Source organism: Saccopteryx bilineata, chromosome 3, assembly GCF_036850765.1.
Source record: "Saccopteryx bilineata isolate mSacBil1 chromosome 3, mSacBil1_pri_phased_curated, whole genome shotgun sequence".
Taxonomy (NCBI): Eukaryota; Metazoa; Chordata; class Mammalia; order Chiroptera; family Emballonuridae; genus Saccopteryx; species Saccopteryx bilineata.
The window spans coordinates 309,526,175-309,542,125 of NC_089492.1; the positions used below are offsets into that span (position 1 = coordinate 309,526,175).

Sequence of the window (15,951 nt, forward strand, 5' to 3'; positions counted from 1 at the left end):
CTCTGTTCCTTACTATGTTTTCCTAGCCTCCAAAGACTGTCTTTTGGTGTTGTGTTCCAATGCTATTGCTCAATGCTCTGCCCAAGCCCTGGCCATGATCAGGAGTCCTCTCCTATCCCATTAAAACCCCCTCCTTGGCCCTAGCCTGTTGACTCAGTCCGTCTGAGTGTCGTATGGAAAGGCCAAGGTTGCCAGTTCAATCCCAGATCAGGACACATAAGGGAAGCAACCAACGAATGCACAACTAAATGGAACAAATGAATGCTTCCCTCTCTCTCTGCCTAAAATAAATTTAAAAGCAAGAAATATCCCTCCTTGGTTCTCAGCTGTCTTCCCCCCTCCCCGCTATCTTTCCCCTGCTTAGTCCCTACAAACTTCCTTGCCCTGCACTGACATGCCTCCAAGTTCCCAGATGCCATTCACCATCACTAGAACCTCTCCTCTTGTCCCTGAATCTAAATATCCCTTCCTGTGACAACAGCCTCTTTTCCCCCATCACCACTCAGGTCCCCATAACCCTTTGCCACATCTGAGTCCCTTTACAAGGCCCGTTCCCAGCTGTGGCACTACCCTGAGCTCCTGAAACCCAGCTCTCACCCTAATGCCCATTTTAATCCTGAATACTGCTTTGCTGCCTCAGTGCCCTTGCCTGGCTCTAATCCCTATCCCTTCCCATTCTTCCTGATTCTGAAATCATTCCCTCCTTCCCTCCTCATTTCCTGCTTAGAGGTCTCATCTTCCTCCACCCAAGTCCTTCATTCTCAGAATAATCAATGCCCTTCTCCTTTATGCTAATTCACCCTGGGTTTTTGTAACATTCCCTCTGAGCCCTCAAACCCCCTCATTAACTGCCCAAATGCCCTTCTTCAAACCCCCATCAAAGGCCCTTAAATTTTGTCCAAAGCCTCTCTCGGGACAGACCCTATCCAGACCCAACCATACCCCTTCCCACCCCGAAGACCTAATCAATGTTCCTATCTCATTCTAAACAACCCTTCCCAAGTCTCTCAGTCCCCCTCTTCTATCCCTTATCACACGTTGCTGACTCAGAGCCCTTTTCAGGCCCTGGTGCCCCTGCCAACTTTAGAAGCTTGCTGAGTACCCCATTACCCAACTGTTCCCATCACTTATATATAACCTGCTCTGTCCCCCAGAGTTCCCCAGTGCCCATTTTGGGGCCTCTACTAGTTCACTTATCATCTGTGGGCAATTAGGAAAAAACACCCCTTTCTCAAAAGCCTTGTTTGCCCTCATCAGAGTTACCTCCATAAATATGCAAATCTACATCATCTAACACAGTGTCTCTTAAACAAGGTGCCATCTGCACAACTGTACCCGGTGTTCAGAATCACAGGAAATCCTTGCCCTGTCCCCGGACCATCTTCCCAGAGCTCACCAGGTGTGCCACTGCTGCTGGCACTGGGGAGCCCTGGGAGAGGGGGTGGCCCTGGGACTGCAGCCTCAGTAGCCAACGGAGGCCCGTCCGGGGTGGAGGTGTCCTTAGGCCCGGTGAGGGGTGGGTCATCGAGGGCAGAGATGGCCGAGGAGATGCTCTCCTGTAGGTCCCGGTTCTTGGCGACAGAGTCTTCCTCATCCGAGGAGAAAGAGGGCAGCGTCTCCAGGTTCCGTTTCAGCTCCTCGTCCAACCGCTTACAGGGCGAAGGACAGCCCAGCCCCAGCCCCTCGCTCTCAGCCGCCTCTAGCGCGCCTCCCAGCCCAAAAGCGCCAGTGGGCGGGGGATGTGGCACAGTGGGCGCAGTGGGGGGCTGGGGCTGCAGGCCTCGGGTAGGCATAGAAGGTGGCACACTCTTGGGGGGGCTGAGTGGAGGTGTCAGGCCGGCCGGGTAGAGTGGTGGGTGGCGCTTGCCTGACTTGAGGAAGTCCAGGAAGGAGGCCATGAAGCCGGATTTCATCTCCGGCTGCTTCTCCTCAACCTCCTTGATCTTTGCCTCGATCTTCTCCCTAGTCAGGCTGGAGTCCAGGCTGTTATGGTCAGCCCCTGGTATGGTGTCACCTGTTGAGGCTCCCAGACCCTCGCCAGCCTTGGGCACAGACAGCTTGATCTAGATATGGGAGCAGTGGGGAGTCAAGGCTTAAGAGTAAGGCCCCAAGTCCCTTCTTCCCTGTGACCCAGGAGTCCTGTGAACCCCAGCCTCCTCTATACTCAAGACAGTGAAATTTAAATTCCCAGACTCTCTTAGGGTGGTAAACACACAATACAAAATGGAGGTGATATTCTAGAACTATACATCTGAAACCTGTATAATTTTATTAACCAATATGTCACCCCAATAAATCCAATAAAATATTTTAAAAGAGAGAGAGAGAAAATCTCTAAGGTAAGAACTGCCTTACTAGATCTAATACTCATTTGCTTTGTGACCTTGGGCAAATTACTTAAAAGTTTTCTATGCCTGTTTCTTTACTTATAAAATGAGGAATAGTAACTACATCATAATATTGCTGTTAGAATTGGTAAATCAATATGTGTAAAGGGCTTAACAGACTCTTTTTTTATGTAGTTAAGGGTTCAATAAATATGGATTTTACTGTAATCTAAAATAAATGAAAATAAAACAAATCTCCACACTATCAGCCTGTAAAATCCAAGAATTCAAGTCCATAGACCCCTTCCCTGATTCTAGAATGACAGAACTTGATTCCATCCTTTTATTAACTCCCTGACCTCCCCTTACACAGTCCAGGAACCTAGGGCTCCACACCCTCCTCCCACCAAGACCCAGAAGTCTGGGATCCTCAATCAGAACACAAGCCTCAACCCCCCGCCTCCCTCTGGAACCCAAGCTTCAAGTCTCAGATCTCCCTGACAGTAGAATCCTGGAATTCCAACCCTGATTAGGTTTCTCACAGATTTTGGAAATTTAAGCCATGTCCCCCATCTAACCCCCAAAACTCAAATGTGACCCTGACCCTTTTCTATCTCCTCTTAAGACTCGGATATGGGGACCCACTCGCCCTCACCTTAAGTGGCTTCAGGGGCTCCAGCCGGGTTCCCCCTGCTTCTTCAGCCTTCCTGCCCCGGCCACGGCCCCGACCCCGGGGTTTCTTGGCCCCATCTGTGGTTGTGGAGGCTGAGGCTGGCCCAGTGACGGTGGGGACCTCCAGTGGGCGGATCCTGGGCCTACCCCGGGGTCGGGGTGGGCCATCGCGCTTGGCCTTGGTGGGCTTGCGGCCACGGCGCCGGGGGCCATCGGGGCCAGGGTTGGGTGGACAGAAGTCGATGTCACCCAGCGGTGAGAGAGCTGGGCGGGAGCGGCAGCTGGACACCAGGTCGGGCAGGCGCCGGGGATTGAGGCGGATGTCAGCAGGCACATCAGCCTTGTCCTCGTCTGCCTCAAATTCATACTCCTGGGCATACAGCTTCTTGGGTGTCTGGAAGGGAGGATCACGGCGCCGCAGCAGATGGAAGGAGGATGTCTTGAGCAGCTTCTTTGGCTTGGTAGAGCAGAAGATGGGCGAGGTCAGGCCTCCTTTGGGCTCTGAGGCAGGTGGTGGCGGTGGCGGTGGCGGTGGCTGTGGGGCCGCCTGGTGTGGCCCACTCTGGATCAAGCCCAGAGGCTCAGCGTTGACTGTGGAGGGTAGCTCAGGCGGCTTGTTGGGGTCCAGACCCAGGCCTGGCGCCTCAGGCCCTGCTCCGGATGCCCGACTTGGACAGTAAGGCCCATAGGGGTCATAAGCAGGGGGGCCAGGGGGTGGCCCGGTCCCTGCCTTGGGATCTCCTTCGTCCTCTGGGGGCCCAGCCTTGCCATAGTCATCCGCTGCCCCACCACCAAACATCTCCTCCATGGTGGGGAAGAAGCTGCGCTCCTCATCTTGGAGCAAGGAGTCAGGGAAGCAGATGGAGGTGAGTGGCACGAAGCGGGGCGCCTTGGTGCCTTGTGGGCTGGGGCTACGGTAGGCACCAGAGGGATCTTTGCCCTCAGTGTTAGGGGGGCCCACACCAGTGTCACCAGGCCCAGGAGGCAGTGGTTCCAGGGCCCCAAGCAATTCTTGCATGGCGCCTGGTGGCTCCAGGCTCTCCTCTGGTCGCAGGCGGGGGCTGGGGGCGGCAGGCTCCAGCCCGTGGCTGCGGAGATGGGCCTCAAGCTGGAGAGGCATAGGTGGTGGTGGGGGAGGCGGTGGGGGCGGCTGGGGTGCCCCATCGCGGGTGGCTGGTTCAAGGAGATGAACGCCGACTTTGGGGGTGCTGGAGGAGGGGCTGGGGGTGTGGCTGAGGACTGAGGGAAGTAGCTGGGGGGGAGGAGGAGGCAGCACCAATGGAAGGTCAGGGCCCCCAGCCTCTAGGAGGAGGCCATGGGGATTGGGCTGTGCAGGCTGGGCTGAGGGAGGAGGAGGTGGTGGACTCTTTTGGAGAAAGGCCCCCAACTCCTTGGCACCAGCCCCATAGTGGACAACTGAGGTGGCCAGCCCCTCCGAGGTCTCACCACCCCGTTCTGGCCCTTTCTTCTTTTCCTTTAGCCTCCCCAGGCCTAGCTCCAGGGCCGCCGTGGCACCCTCATCGAGACTGGCACTGGTACGGATGACACTCTGCAGATGGTACCTCTGGGGATCTTCCTTGGCCAGCTCATAGGGTGTGCTGGGGGCACCCCCGGCCCCACCACTCCCCCCTAGTCCTTTGGAGGCATCTGTCGCCCCGTCCTCACCCACCAAGCCATCGGCCCCTGAGGTCCTCGGGGGGCTGGGCGCCTGTAGGAGGTGCTGAATGAGGAATTCCTCGTCCTCAGTGCGCTCAGCGGGAGGTCCCCCTGGGCCTGCCAGCAGCTCAGAGCCATCTCCCTTGCCTTTGTAGCCACCTCCCCCAGCTGCATAGCTGCCAGCTCCTGGGGGTGCCAGGAATGGGGCTGAGGCCAGGACTGAACTCAGGTATTTGCCAGGGGCTCCTGGAGAGCCGACTCCAGGTGGGCGACCGGGGGCAGGTGGCGACTGCAGAGGGCGGATGATGTGAGAAGGGCTGGCCTCTCCACCGCCACCCAAGGAGCTAGGACCCCAGCCACCTCCGTGGCCTGAGAGTGCTGGGGAATGGCCAGTACTATAGCTGAGGGAGGGGCTGGCCGTGGGTAGGCCCTGGGAGTGGGCGGCTGGCCCTGGGTACGGCTCACTCTGCACCCCATATAGCTGCCCCTGTAGCTGGTCAGGAGAATAGCTCTGACATGTGGCTAGGCCAGGTGGGGGGCCGCTGGGGGGCTGCGGAGGCCCCCCTGAGTAGCTAGGGCCTTTGCTCAAGTCCTGTGCTTGACCCCCTCCGAACCCTTGCCCATAAGCCTGGGGTCCTAAAAGCCCCTGGGGCTGACCAGGAGAATAGGCCTGGCCTCCTGCCCCACCAGCCCCAGAGGCCTTCCCAGTGGCATAGGCTGCTGCTGGCCCACCTAGGCTCTGGCATTTGGGTGTGGCAGTTGAACGAGGTGGTGGGGGCCTGTTGGCACCACCTGCAGCTGCTCCATAACCGCCTTTGCCCGTCTTGTAACCAGGTGACTGAATGATGGGGCGGTAACCTCCGCCGCCACCACCTGCCCCGCTTCCTCCAGCTGCCTCGGGGCCTGCAGCCCGGCCTGATGACCCAGCCGTGGCTCCACTGGGCCCAGCCTTACTAGGCTCACCAGCGCCTGGAGAAGGCTCTCCACCACCCAGAGGGCTGCAGGCCAGATTGGCCCGATGGCCCATGGAGGGATAGCTGCCCCCACAGCTCAGGTAGTGCTGGAGGGCATGGGCTGGTGGTGGGGGTGGTGGGGGCTGGGCACTGGCTGGCCGCTGGTAGTGCTTGATAACGGTGTCCTGGCGGGGCAGGGCCCTCTCAGGTGGTGGTGGGCCTGGGGCAGCACCCGAGAAATTGTAGAGTTGTGGGGAGGACTGTTCAGCGGCGGCAGCAGCGGAAGAAGAAGCCAGCAGGTTGAACTGAGTTGGGAGGTGTCGGGGAGGTGGAGGTGGGTCTGGGGGGCCAGGGCGGTAAGGAGGGGTCTGGGCCGGGCCAAGACCAGCGGGCCCCAGGACACCACTCCCCGCCAGGCGCTCAAAGCCTAGCGAGGAGGGCACCGTGGGTGCCTGCGAGGGTTTCAGGTGCAGCACGTCATGAGGGGACAGGAGCCCATTAGCTGGGGGACTGAATGGGGGGTCCTGGAGGCTGAGGGACGAGGGCACTGGGAAGGGGCGGCTGCCGAAGGAAGCTGGGTGCTGATAGGCGGACAGGGCAGAGGAAGATGGAAAGGTGCTGGAACCCGGCAGGGCACCTGAGATGAAGAGCTCCGTGGGGCCTGGCGTATGCATGGCTGGGGATGACGGAGGAGACCATAGGTCAGGATACACCACAAGCCAGTCCCACCCTGGCCCTCTTGAGTTGGCAATGGGCTTACCTGTTTGCCAGGAAGGACTACGGAACTGGGAGAGGAGAGAGGAGGCAGAGGGACCTGGCTGGGGGCCCCGGGATTCCAGGGCCGAGATGAGGTTCATGACGGAGGCGTCAGGCCCTGCTGAGCCCGCGTGGTGTAGGCCAGTGTCAAAGAGTCCAGAGAGACCTGGCCAGGAATAGGGTGTAGAGTCAGCTCCGTAAAGGATAGGGCAGGGTTCAAAGAGAAGAGGTCAAAGGCAAGTTAGGTCAGGGAAAGGGACTAGAGGAAAGGAAAGGGGAGAAAGTGGGCAGAGGCAAGCTAAGGAGACAGCAAGCAAGATGGGGTACAATGCCACCATAAGGGCAGGGAGCCAGGAAAAGAAAGGTAGACAAAGGAATAGGAAAATCCAAAAGTGAAGTAAATGACTAGAAAAGGGCAGGGAGTCTTCACGGTTGGGAGCAGGAGGTGAAGTCAGTGTATTTGGGTAATTCCAGCAAGGGTGAGGGATGGGATGACTGGAGCCACTGGGAAGAACTAGAGGACAAATCGAAAGGAGGTGAGTCAAAGTGAGAGGATCCAGGGGGAAAAAAAACGATGGGAAGGAAAAAAGGAGCCAAGCAAGAGGGTCAAGGGTCGAATTGGACTACAGTCTCACTACTAGACTATCAAGGAAGGGGCCAATCAGAAGCCTTAAAGGCAGAGACACTCGGGGAGAATAGTGGGCAAATCTCAGGAAAAAGGGTAAGGTCCACAGAATCAGAGCCAATCAGGAAAAATCGGAATCAGAAGGAAAGAATTCAGAGAACCAAGGAGCCAAGAGAATGGGCAAACCCAGAGAGAAGTGATTGGGTGGGCTGAAGAAGCGGAAAAGCCTGGAAGAGAAGGTGGGATTTGGGGACTGTGGGGATGGGACCAATTGGAACGAAAGAGGCGGGGCCAGAGAAGGCGAACGAATCCGGCATGAAATTAAAGCAGCCTCAGATCAACCAATCAGGGGCAGGATACAAAGGGGCGGGCCAGGACGCAGGACAAGGCCAATTAGGAGGGGTGGAACTTTTATCAGCCAATCAGCTACCTCCGAGGGAGAGCCAGCCCAGGCAGGGCGGGACAGGGGCCGTACCTGCAGGGTGGTGGTTGGTGGCATAGCTTTGCAGTGGGTGGGGGGCCGCGTAGGCCTGGCGGTGTAAGATGTCCGTCTCGGGGTGCGAGGTCCTGGAGCTGCCATAGACCAAGCTGGGGAGAAGGAGGAGATGTAAGGGTAACCTCCGAAACTGCCCAAGCTACCCTCGAAGAAGGGAATTCAGCAAATCCCCCGGGAAGTTAGCGGGGAGGGGGGAGGACTCTTTCAGCTAAATGGGGGTTATCCATCCTAAGGAGCCTTGTACCCAAAAGTAGAGAAGACAAGGGAATGGAGATGCCCAACTAAAGCGCCATAGAAATGGTCCCCACTCAATCCCCAGCAGCAGTGAAGAGCCTAGAGCTCCAATAAATAGGGCCCATATAGTAGTCTCACGTTTACAAACAGACATGCACAAGTATGAGACAAACACAGGGTGAAAAGTCAAGTTGTGCTTTGCGTTGAAAATGTGGACCTGCTACCACACAGAGACCCCATCCCATCCCGCTGGTGACACAAGACCCTGGGGCCAAGCCCAGAGCTGTGCATAGACGCCCCCATCTTCTGCAGACACGTAGGAACATATAGGCCCTGAACGTCTTGGGGGGGGGGGTGCAAAGCAGTCGGGAGGAGGAGATTGTTCCCCAAATGGCAGAGATATAGGATAAGGAGGAGATAGTACAGGACCAGATACAAGTGCGAACAGGAACAGCGTCCAGCCCCTGGGGTTGAGGTTCAAATGCATGGGACCATGCAAAGCCAAGTACGTGTCCAAAAGGTATCCAACTCACCCGTGGAGAAGGAAAGATACAGAGCGAAGAGGCCCACATGTAACTAGCACACGTGTGGTCATGCCCAGCCATACTGGAAAACCCAGGTGTGTGTGTGGGGGGGGAGGTGGTTCAGGGCAGGTGAAGAGTGAGGGTGCGACACAAATAAATAGAAGGTGAGGGTAGATTCGCAGGTGAACAGACTGCCCGCTACACATGCACAGGGTCCACGCTCACACACACAACCACACAACCGAATCTTCTCATGCAATAATGGCCCCAATCCATGGCCCAGAATCAAAGAGGTCAAACACGCCACTCCTTGCCAACAACCAGGATTTTCTGCCTTTGGGGGTGGGGAGTTAAAGGGGTTGTATTTCAGATACCAAGACACCCCCTCTTAAACACAAGGAACCCCAGTTTAGGAAGGGGGCGGGGCCCCGTGCCCACTCTGCGCGCGGAATTTCGAGGGGGGGCCGAGTGGCGCGGCCTCGCGCAAACCGGAAACAATGGGACCTGGGGGGGGCGCGCCCCCCAGGTCTGCATTCTAATTCTCCTTTCCTTCCCACCTTTGCAAGAGCAGAGCCTGGAGCGCGGGGGGAGGGGTCAGCAAGCCGGCAATCCAAGAATGGGGGGAAATCCAGGCCTAGCTTCGCCAGTCCCTCCCACCTTCCCAAGGCCTTTACGTTCAAAATTGTTTTGAACCCCCATTTTCCCGCTGCACTTCTCCCTTTGCATGCCGGAGCTGGCTTTGGCGGAGTTTGCAATTTGCAAACTGGGGCGGCGGCGTTGTTGCAAACCGAGGAAGGCCGCTCCCTTGCAAACCGGAGGGGAGTTTGCGATGCACGCGTCGCCGGGCGGGCCGGGCCGAGCCGGGCTTATCCCCCACCCATTGGTCCCTTCCTCCAGGCCACCCTCGGCTCCTTACCTAGCTTTCGCTGACCTCTCGTAACTCCATCCCGCCCCGGCGCCGAGCGGGTCCCCGAAGCCGGCGCTGGGGTAGTTCCTGTCCATGAATTGGCCGCGGTGGAAATTGGGGGGAGGGGGAGGGAGGGAGGGAGGGAGGGGGCGCGCGCGCGCTCTCCTCCGCCGCCGCTCCCTCCGCTACTGCTTTTTCTTCCTTCTCTCTCTCTCTCTCTCTCTTTTTTTCTTTGCTGCCGCCGAAGGCCCGGGAAGGCCCGGGCGGGGGAGGGAGGGGACAGGGACAGAGGGGCGGGATAGGGAGGGGGTGCAGCCGCCCAGCCAAGGAGGGGGAAGGGGGGTTCCCCCTTGAGGGAAAGGGGGGGAGGAGGGACCCCGCTGTCTCCGCCTTTGCCCTGGCGCTTGCAAGAGAGAAGGGGGGAACGCGCGCTCAGGAGGGGGCGTCCCGGGCGGCCCCGGGGTGGGTGCGGGCGCTGGGTGCTCGCTCTCTCGCCGCCGCCGCCGCCGCCTCCTCCTCCGCTGCGCTCACGGTGCAGCCATCTTTGCACAAGGCGGCTGGGGGAGGGGGGAAGGGAAGGGGGGGCGGGCGGCGGGGTGTCTGGCTGCGCTCCGCTTCCTCCCACAATCCCGTGCAAATGCAAAAAAAAAAAAAAGAAAACCCAGAGACTGCACAAGCGAGGCCTGGGGGTGTAGGGCACAACCTTAGTACAGAAAACCAACTCTACTACACGCAGGAGCGCCTGGGATCGCGGTTGTTTATTATTTTTGCATTGTTTCACTTCTCTTAGTTTCTTTTCCAAAGGGCTTTTATTTAGGGGTTAGAGTTCAACTTTAATCCTCCGAGTGCAATGCGAGGCTGCCCCCAACGAGCACGGTTGCAAATATGCCCCCCACTCCTTCCCTGTATTGCAAAGCACTCCCGTACAGCGCACAGGCAGCGCACGAAGATATGCGTGTGCACCGGTGGGGCTGCGCGCGTGTGTGGTCGGTGGCACTGGAAGGAGATGGCTGTGTCAAGCCTCACATGAGAGTCTGCATACCCGGTCTGCGCGCCTAAGTCCGAGTTGCCACGGCAAGCCTACTCCGGGGACGGGGCTAGCGAGTACCCCCAAGGTCAAGAGAGCGTGAGGGCCCGCGAGTGCCGGACCGCGGGAACACTCGCCGGGGACATGCGTGTATTCGTACGCGGCGGAAACACGTGTGCCAGGATAGGCCTCGGGCTGGACGACCCCTACTCCCACCCACCCTCCCACCCCCCAGCTCAGCCTCGCAGTTTAAGAGGCCTGGGGGCTTCCGGAATCCGGTGTGAATCTGGGGCACGGTTCGGGGAACCCCGGCTCCGAAGCAGCTCTTCAGCGAGGCCTCCGGAGGCTGCAGGGGAGGGGCACAGTGAAGAGTCAAAGACCCGGCTGTTTTTCCTCTCCACCCGCCCAACCATACCATTCCGACCCGCCCTAAGCGTCTTAGCCAATCCCAGACCCTCTGGGCGCAAGACCCACCTCCTTCAAATGCTTCACACACAACTATGAGCCACGCCCCCAGACAATTGCAAAAGGCCCCGCCTCCGCGCTCAAACCTCGCGGGGAATAATAAGCTTAAAATTCCAAATCCCGCCCTCGAGCCCACGCCCCGCCTCCAGCAGTGCCCTCCCCTCTGCGCCCCGCCCCCCGGCCGAAGCCTGGCCGGGTACCTGGTGTAGGGAGGAGGAGGTGCATCGTGCACTCCAGAGGCCGCTAAAGCCTGTTCATAGGTGGGGAGGCCTGGGGGTTGGGGTGGCAGCAGAGGCGTTGGGGTGGTAGCAGGGCCCGGAGAGCTCAGGGGACTCAGAGGGCTGACGAGCTCGGCCCTGGAGACAGAATGTGCACAATTAGCAGGGGAAACCTACAGCATAAAAAGATTTGGGAAGAGGGACGATTTAGGAAGACAGAGACTCTGAGGATGGTAGGAAACCGGTGGAAGGGAGATGGAACAGGGAGGAAAAGGGTCACCTTCAATCTGACACGCAGAAAAGTACCTCAAAATGACAAGAACAGGCAGACCCAGAAATCAACAACTGCTTCTAGACACTCTTATTCACAGACACACAGGTACTCCAGATAGAGACAGAATAATGGAGAAAAAGAGCCCTCCAGAGAGGCTGGTGGGCACACAAAGAAACAGACACAACAGAAATACCCAATTACAAAAAACTATTCTTAACTATCCCCAGCCCTACTTCCAAGACTGATGCCCAGGTACCTTCTTAGACTCTGCCACTAAGAAAGACACACCTAGATAACTTCTACAGGCACACACAAACGTGCTACACCCTGTACTAGGGAAACTGACATACCGCAGACACCCACAGACCACAGTCTGCAGCTTCACTAGATACAATATTAACAGAGTGATAATCACACAGAAACCTGGTACTGCAAAGACAGGCAGCAAATACTGATTGAGCTGCTACTGTGTGCCAGACACTGAGGAAAAAGACAGATGCCACAACTAGAAACAATCTCACAGAATCACTCTTCACATGACTATCTCCTCAGTTCTTTCATCAGCATGACCTACCCCCAATTCTTGGTCCATCTCCTTTGGTTGGCCCTCCGACCCCTGCTCACCCTTCTTTCCAGCACCCCCAGCCCCTCCTCCCTAAAGCCCTCTTACTCTTGTGGACTGAGCTGCTGGCCTCGGCCTCGTCGCCAGTGTAGATACCAAAAAACTCCCAGGCCGGCCAGCACAATGAGCAGGATGGCAGATGTCAGCCCCACAACCAGGCTTGCTACATCCACTCGTCCACGCCCTGGGGAGGAAGTAAAGGGAAGAAGCATTGCCTAAAGGGCTGCCACCCACCCCAACGTCCAAATGCCCTTTCCCTGAGGGAGAAATACGGTCAAGAAACAAAGCAAAGCTGGGGCCACGTCCTAGCTGTGTGACGTCAGGCAATTCATTTCTCTGAGCCTCCATTTCTTGATCTGTAAAATGGGACCATAACCCCTCTCTGACAGGTAAAAATTAAATGAGATAAAGTGTATTATAAGGCCTATGATAACTTCACCTGGTATTAGAAAATACAGCAGCTATATGACCATGATGATAGGGGCCCCTCCCTGGACATAGCATATAGTTCAAGACCCTCCTAAATAATTCATCTGCTAAGATTGCAGGTGACACACTACAGATAGGGTAAGGAGATCAGGTAGCCAGCTCTCAAGGCCCCCACACTGAGCACTGCCAAATTTAACAAATAATGTATGATACCCCACAAATTTTTAGATACACAATAAATAACTTTTTGGTATAAATATGTCCCATATATTCAACTGGACATATTTATACTAAAATAATTATTCATGTGTATTTGAAATTTAACTCAGGAAGGGGGTGGGGGTGGTTCCTGTATTTTAAATGGCAACACTGCCCCCTCTGAAATTCATTCCCATTTACCAAGCAGGCTACAGAGGGGCAGGGTCTCAACTCTGAAGGAAGAGCAGAACTCCTAGAAAGGCTCTGGAATTTACCAGAAGACTAGAAAAAAATCATTTACCAATGGAGGTATTTAGGGACCTTTCTCCAATAACAATAGATTGCTGGGTGTCAAGAACTCATGTGGCCTTTTTCTAAGGTTCAGCTTCTTCAACAATCCAAGGCTTCGCATCTGAGGAAAAGTAGGGGAGGGGTGCAGGGAGGACTCCAGCTTCCTGAGGTCTTCCTAGGTTTTGCTGCTAGGGAGACCAACTTTAGCACTGGGTGGGGGGCTTTCCTCAAACAGTAAACCCCAGGCTTTTAGTCCTCTTAGCAAAAAGCTGCACTGAGAAGGCAGGCCCTATGACATGTTTCAGGTGGAATCAAGGAGCCACCAGGCATCCACAGGCCTGTAGCAACGCAGTTACCTCCCCTAGCAACCGGGCTCCAATGTGAGGAGGACTCCAGCCCAGACCTAGGGCCTGTTGCTAAGGTACATCCACCCCTAGCAACCAAGCCACCAGGGGGTGGGGCGTCTGGTGCCTGGAAGGGGGGGTCCTCTGGTGAGCAGGAGGCCCTGGGTCCTGAGTCTGGCTAGGTGTGGTTGCTAGGGAGAAGGCCTCCTTAGCAACCAGGCCAGGCTAAGATGGGGCTGTGGGGGAGGGGAAGCCAGCCAGGTAGTGAGTGCTGCAGGCAGGCTTCCTTGGTCCGGCCTGGCCAGGCCTTGTTGCTAAGGAGCAGCCCCTCCCCCCTTAGAAGCAAGGTTGCAGCCATGACAGGGTCGTGGAACTCAAAGGAGGGTTTGAGGGTGGGTGGACTGGTCAGGTGAGGACACAGAGACTTCCGCACACAATGGGGCCTGGCCAAGCCGCGTTGCTAGGGAACAGCCCTCCTAGCAATCAAACCGCAGAAGGGGCTGGGGCCCTGGACTCCAAAGAGGGTCTCAGGTGGGTCAGCAACTCTGAGCCTGAGGCCTTATAGACCCCAGGCTGTAACTCCTCTCTCCACACGTACTTCCTACTTTCTGGGAACATGGGACCTCTGGAATGAGGTGTGGTGGGTTCCTCAGGCTCCAGCTCTAGTCTCAAGAGAGGATGCTTTAACAACCACCTCCAGGAACTTGGATCACAGAATTTGGGGTGGGAGTGTTGGTTCAGCCTCCATGGGAAAGGGCTGCCTTAGCTGCATGGAACAAGAGGGCTTGCTCCCTGACTCACTCACCTGCTTTGCCATTGTAGGTATATGTCTCCCAAAAGCGCTCCTCGAGGGGTGGGGGTCGGGTAGAGAAGGTAGAAAAGCAGCTGTTAACTGGAAGATCCTCCTGTGCCCAAACCAACCCACCTAGATTTTTTTTTTAATTTAGTGAGAGGAGAGGAGGTAGAGACAGACTCCCACATGCACCCCCACTGGTATCCACCCCTAAAGCCCACTAGGGGGCGATGCTCTGCCCATCAGGGACCATTTTTTAGCACCTAAGGCAGAGGCCATGGAGCTATCCTCAGCGCCTGGGGCCATCTCACTCTAATCAAGCCATGGCTGCAGGAAGAGAGGAGAAAGGAGAGAGAGAAGCTAGAGTGGGTAGGGGAGGAGAAGCAGATGGGTGCTTCTCCTATGTGCCCTGACCGGGAATCGAACCCTGGACATCCACACACTCGGCTCATGCTCTACCACTGAGCCAACCCTCCAGGGTCTCCCACCCAAATTTTTGATAGAAATAGTTGCGGGCCAGGACCCCTCCAGGGCCTGGAGAAGACAGGGATTTCAGGGCCCCCAGGCTCTCACTGTCTGAGTATTGTCCTCAAAGTACTCCCGGGCCTCTTCCCAGGAACACTTCTCCTGGATACATTCCCTTTCCAGGTTCCCTGGTGTGAACAGCTCCAGGTCCCAGTGATTGGCTCGAGGAATTCGTCTGCGGCTTCCCAGGAACTTCTGTGCCTCTGGGGAGTCCAGGAAGACTTCTGGGCCCACAGGACACAAGAGACAGAAAAATGGAGGACTAGACACATGGAAGAACCTTTACATAAGGGTAAGGGGAGCTATGGGTCCCTGTGGTAGGAGGGGAATAGAGGCAAGGGTTCCAGGGTCAGGGGAAGGTGGATGTCAGAGCCTGGACACCAGCTCTTCCCCAAATACTCACCTTGGTCTTGCTCCCCACTGGGTGAGGTGTCCAGGCAGGTAGTCAACCCCAGGTATAGCAGCAGCAGAGAGGGGTGGCCCCTGCTCCTCATATTTTGTGGACACCTGGAACAAGGTGTGATATAGATGACAAGTGCCTCAGCCCCTAAGGAATAAGGCAAGGTCTCCCTGCCTGGACTCTGTAGCTCATGAATTATAATAGTAATAGCAGACACGGTCATAGCCTGTACTCTGGTCCAAACACTGTTCGAGGAAGTTTACCTATTTCAACTCCGTTTAATTTTCACAACAGCACTATTATTATTCCCATTTTATTGATGAGGAAACTGAGGCATAGAGAGGTCAAAGAACTTCCCCAAGGTTGCATGGTTTGCACGATTCAGAAGCAGGACTTGAGCAAAGGCAGTGTGCCTCCAGAGACTGGAGCAGGAAGCTTATCTTCTTTCCCCTTTGTTTGCAGCCCTGAGTACAGTTTAGACACATAGTAGGTGCTCACAAACATGTCCACTGATCTTCAGGATTCCTTTCTCCCTGGTAATTTCCACATATACTCCTCTCTCTATGCCCATTGCCACATCCAGCAACAGAGATAAAAGATTACAGGAAAGGCAAGAACAGGGGCCTAAATTCTTGGGTCCAGGGAGCAGAGGGGCCAGGGGGCCTGGACTTCTGGGCTTGGGGGCCCTGAATTTATGGGACCCAGTGGGGCAGGGAGCCAGGACGCTAAGGTCCCCAAGCCAGGCTCTGCCTCCAGAGACATTCACTTACCTGCCCAGACTTGTGAGTACTGTCCCCTCCTCTTTAATCGGGGCCTCCTAGGCCAGCTGCGGCCAGCTGTGAAGAGGGGTAGGAAAGAGGGGAGGGAAAAGAAAGGAGGGGTTCCCCCGCCTGTTGCCTGTAATTCTTCCCGGTCGCGACTTCAGGCGGGGGGGGGGGGGGGGGGGGGGGGGGGCCGGGGGCGGGGTTTGGGACTACCTGTCCTGGGCGGGACTCAGGTAAGGGACAAAGTATTTAAAGGGACCTTATGATGAAGGGCCTAAGGTCCAGAACCCCATAGGATCTTCGACACCGTGGGTATTTAGGGAACTGGGTAGGCGCCTCCTCCGCTCCTCCCATTTCCCCAATGGGAATTCGCCCAGCCGAGCTAGGGAAGTAAACGTCTAGGTCTCCAGATATCTAGATATCTATGTATCTAGAACAAGCAGGAACTGTA

The 15,951-nt window shown here is 56.4% G+C and overlaps 2 protein-coding genes across 3 annotated transcripts in view; both read right to left on the minus strand.

The window, feature by feature from the left end:
- The window catches only part of PRR12 (proline rich 12), a 31,707-nt gene extending 22,410 nt beyond the window's left edge, over positions 1 to 9,297 (minus strand). The window contains exons 1-5 of the mRNA XM_066271537.1: positions 9,160 to 9,297; positions 7,465 to 7,577; positions 6,369 to 6,530; positions 2,983 to 6,284; positions 1,397 to 2,063 (exon numbers count right to left, since the gene is read on the minus strand). Of these exons, the coding sequence (XP_066127634.1) occupies positions 1,397 to 2,063; positions 2,983 to 6,284; positions 6,369 to 6,530; positions 7,465 to 7,577; positions 9,160 to 9,245 (4,330 nt within the window). The 5' untranslated portion in view covers positions 9,246 to 9,297. The remainder of the gene's footprint in view (positions 1 to 1,396; positions 2,064 to 2,982; positions 6,285 to 6,368; positions 6,531 to 7,464; positions 7,578 to 9,159) is intronic.
- Positions 9,298 to 9,895: 598 nt separating this feature from the next.
- PRRG2 (proline rich and Gla domain 2) lies at positions 9,896 to 15,660 on the minus strand. 2 transcript variants are annotated; one of them, XM_066265269.1, is made up of 7 exons: positions 15,507 to 15,660; positions 14,740 to 14,843; positions 14,385 to 14,557; positions 13,824 to 13,863; positions 11,805 to 11,940; positions 10,843 to 10,998; positions 9,896 to 10,523 (listed from the first exon to the last, which is right to left on the minus strand). In XM_066265269.1, the coding sequence occupies exons 2-7, from the start codon at positions 14,828 to 14,830 to the stop codon at positions 10,505 to 10,507; spliced, it is 615 nt and encodes a 204-aa protein (XP_066121366.1). In that variant the 5' UTR covers positions 14,831 to 14,843; positions 15,507 to 15,660; the 3' UTR covers positions 9,896 to 10,504. The 2 variants fall into 2 exon arrangements, with proteins under 2 accessions (XP_066121366.1, XP_066121365.1); XM_066265268.1 differs by having other exon boundaries at positions 14,385 to 14,560.
- Positions 15,661 to 15,951: the final 291 nt, after the last annotated feature.

Excerpts from the sequence above, each read along its gene's own strand:
- PRRG2 (XM_066265268.1), bottom strand. The coding sequence starts at position 14,830 with ATGAGGAGCAGGGGCCACCCCTCTCTGCTGCTGCTATACCTGGGGTTG. Across the intron at positions 11,941-13,823 it reads TACCTACAATGGCAAAGCAG|GGCGTGGACGAGTGGATGTA; the intron begins GTGAGTGAGTCA and ends CTTCCTCCCCAG. Across the intron at positions 10,999-11,804 it reads CAGCAGCTCAGTCCACAAGA|GGCCGAGCTCGTCAGCCCTC; the intron begins GTAAGAGGGCTT and ends TTCTGTCTCCAG.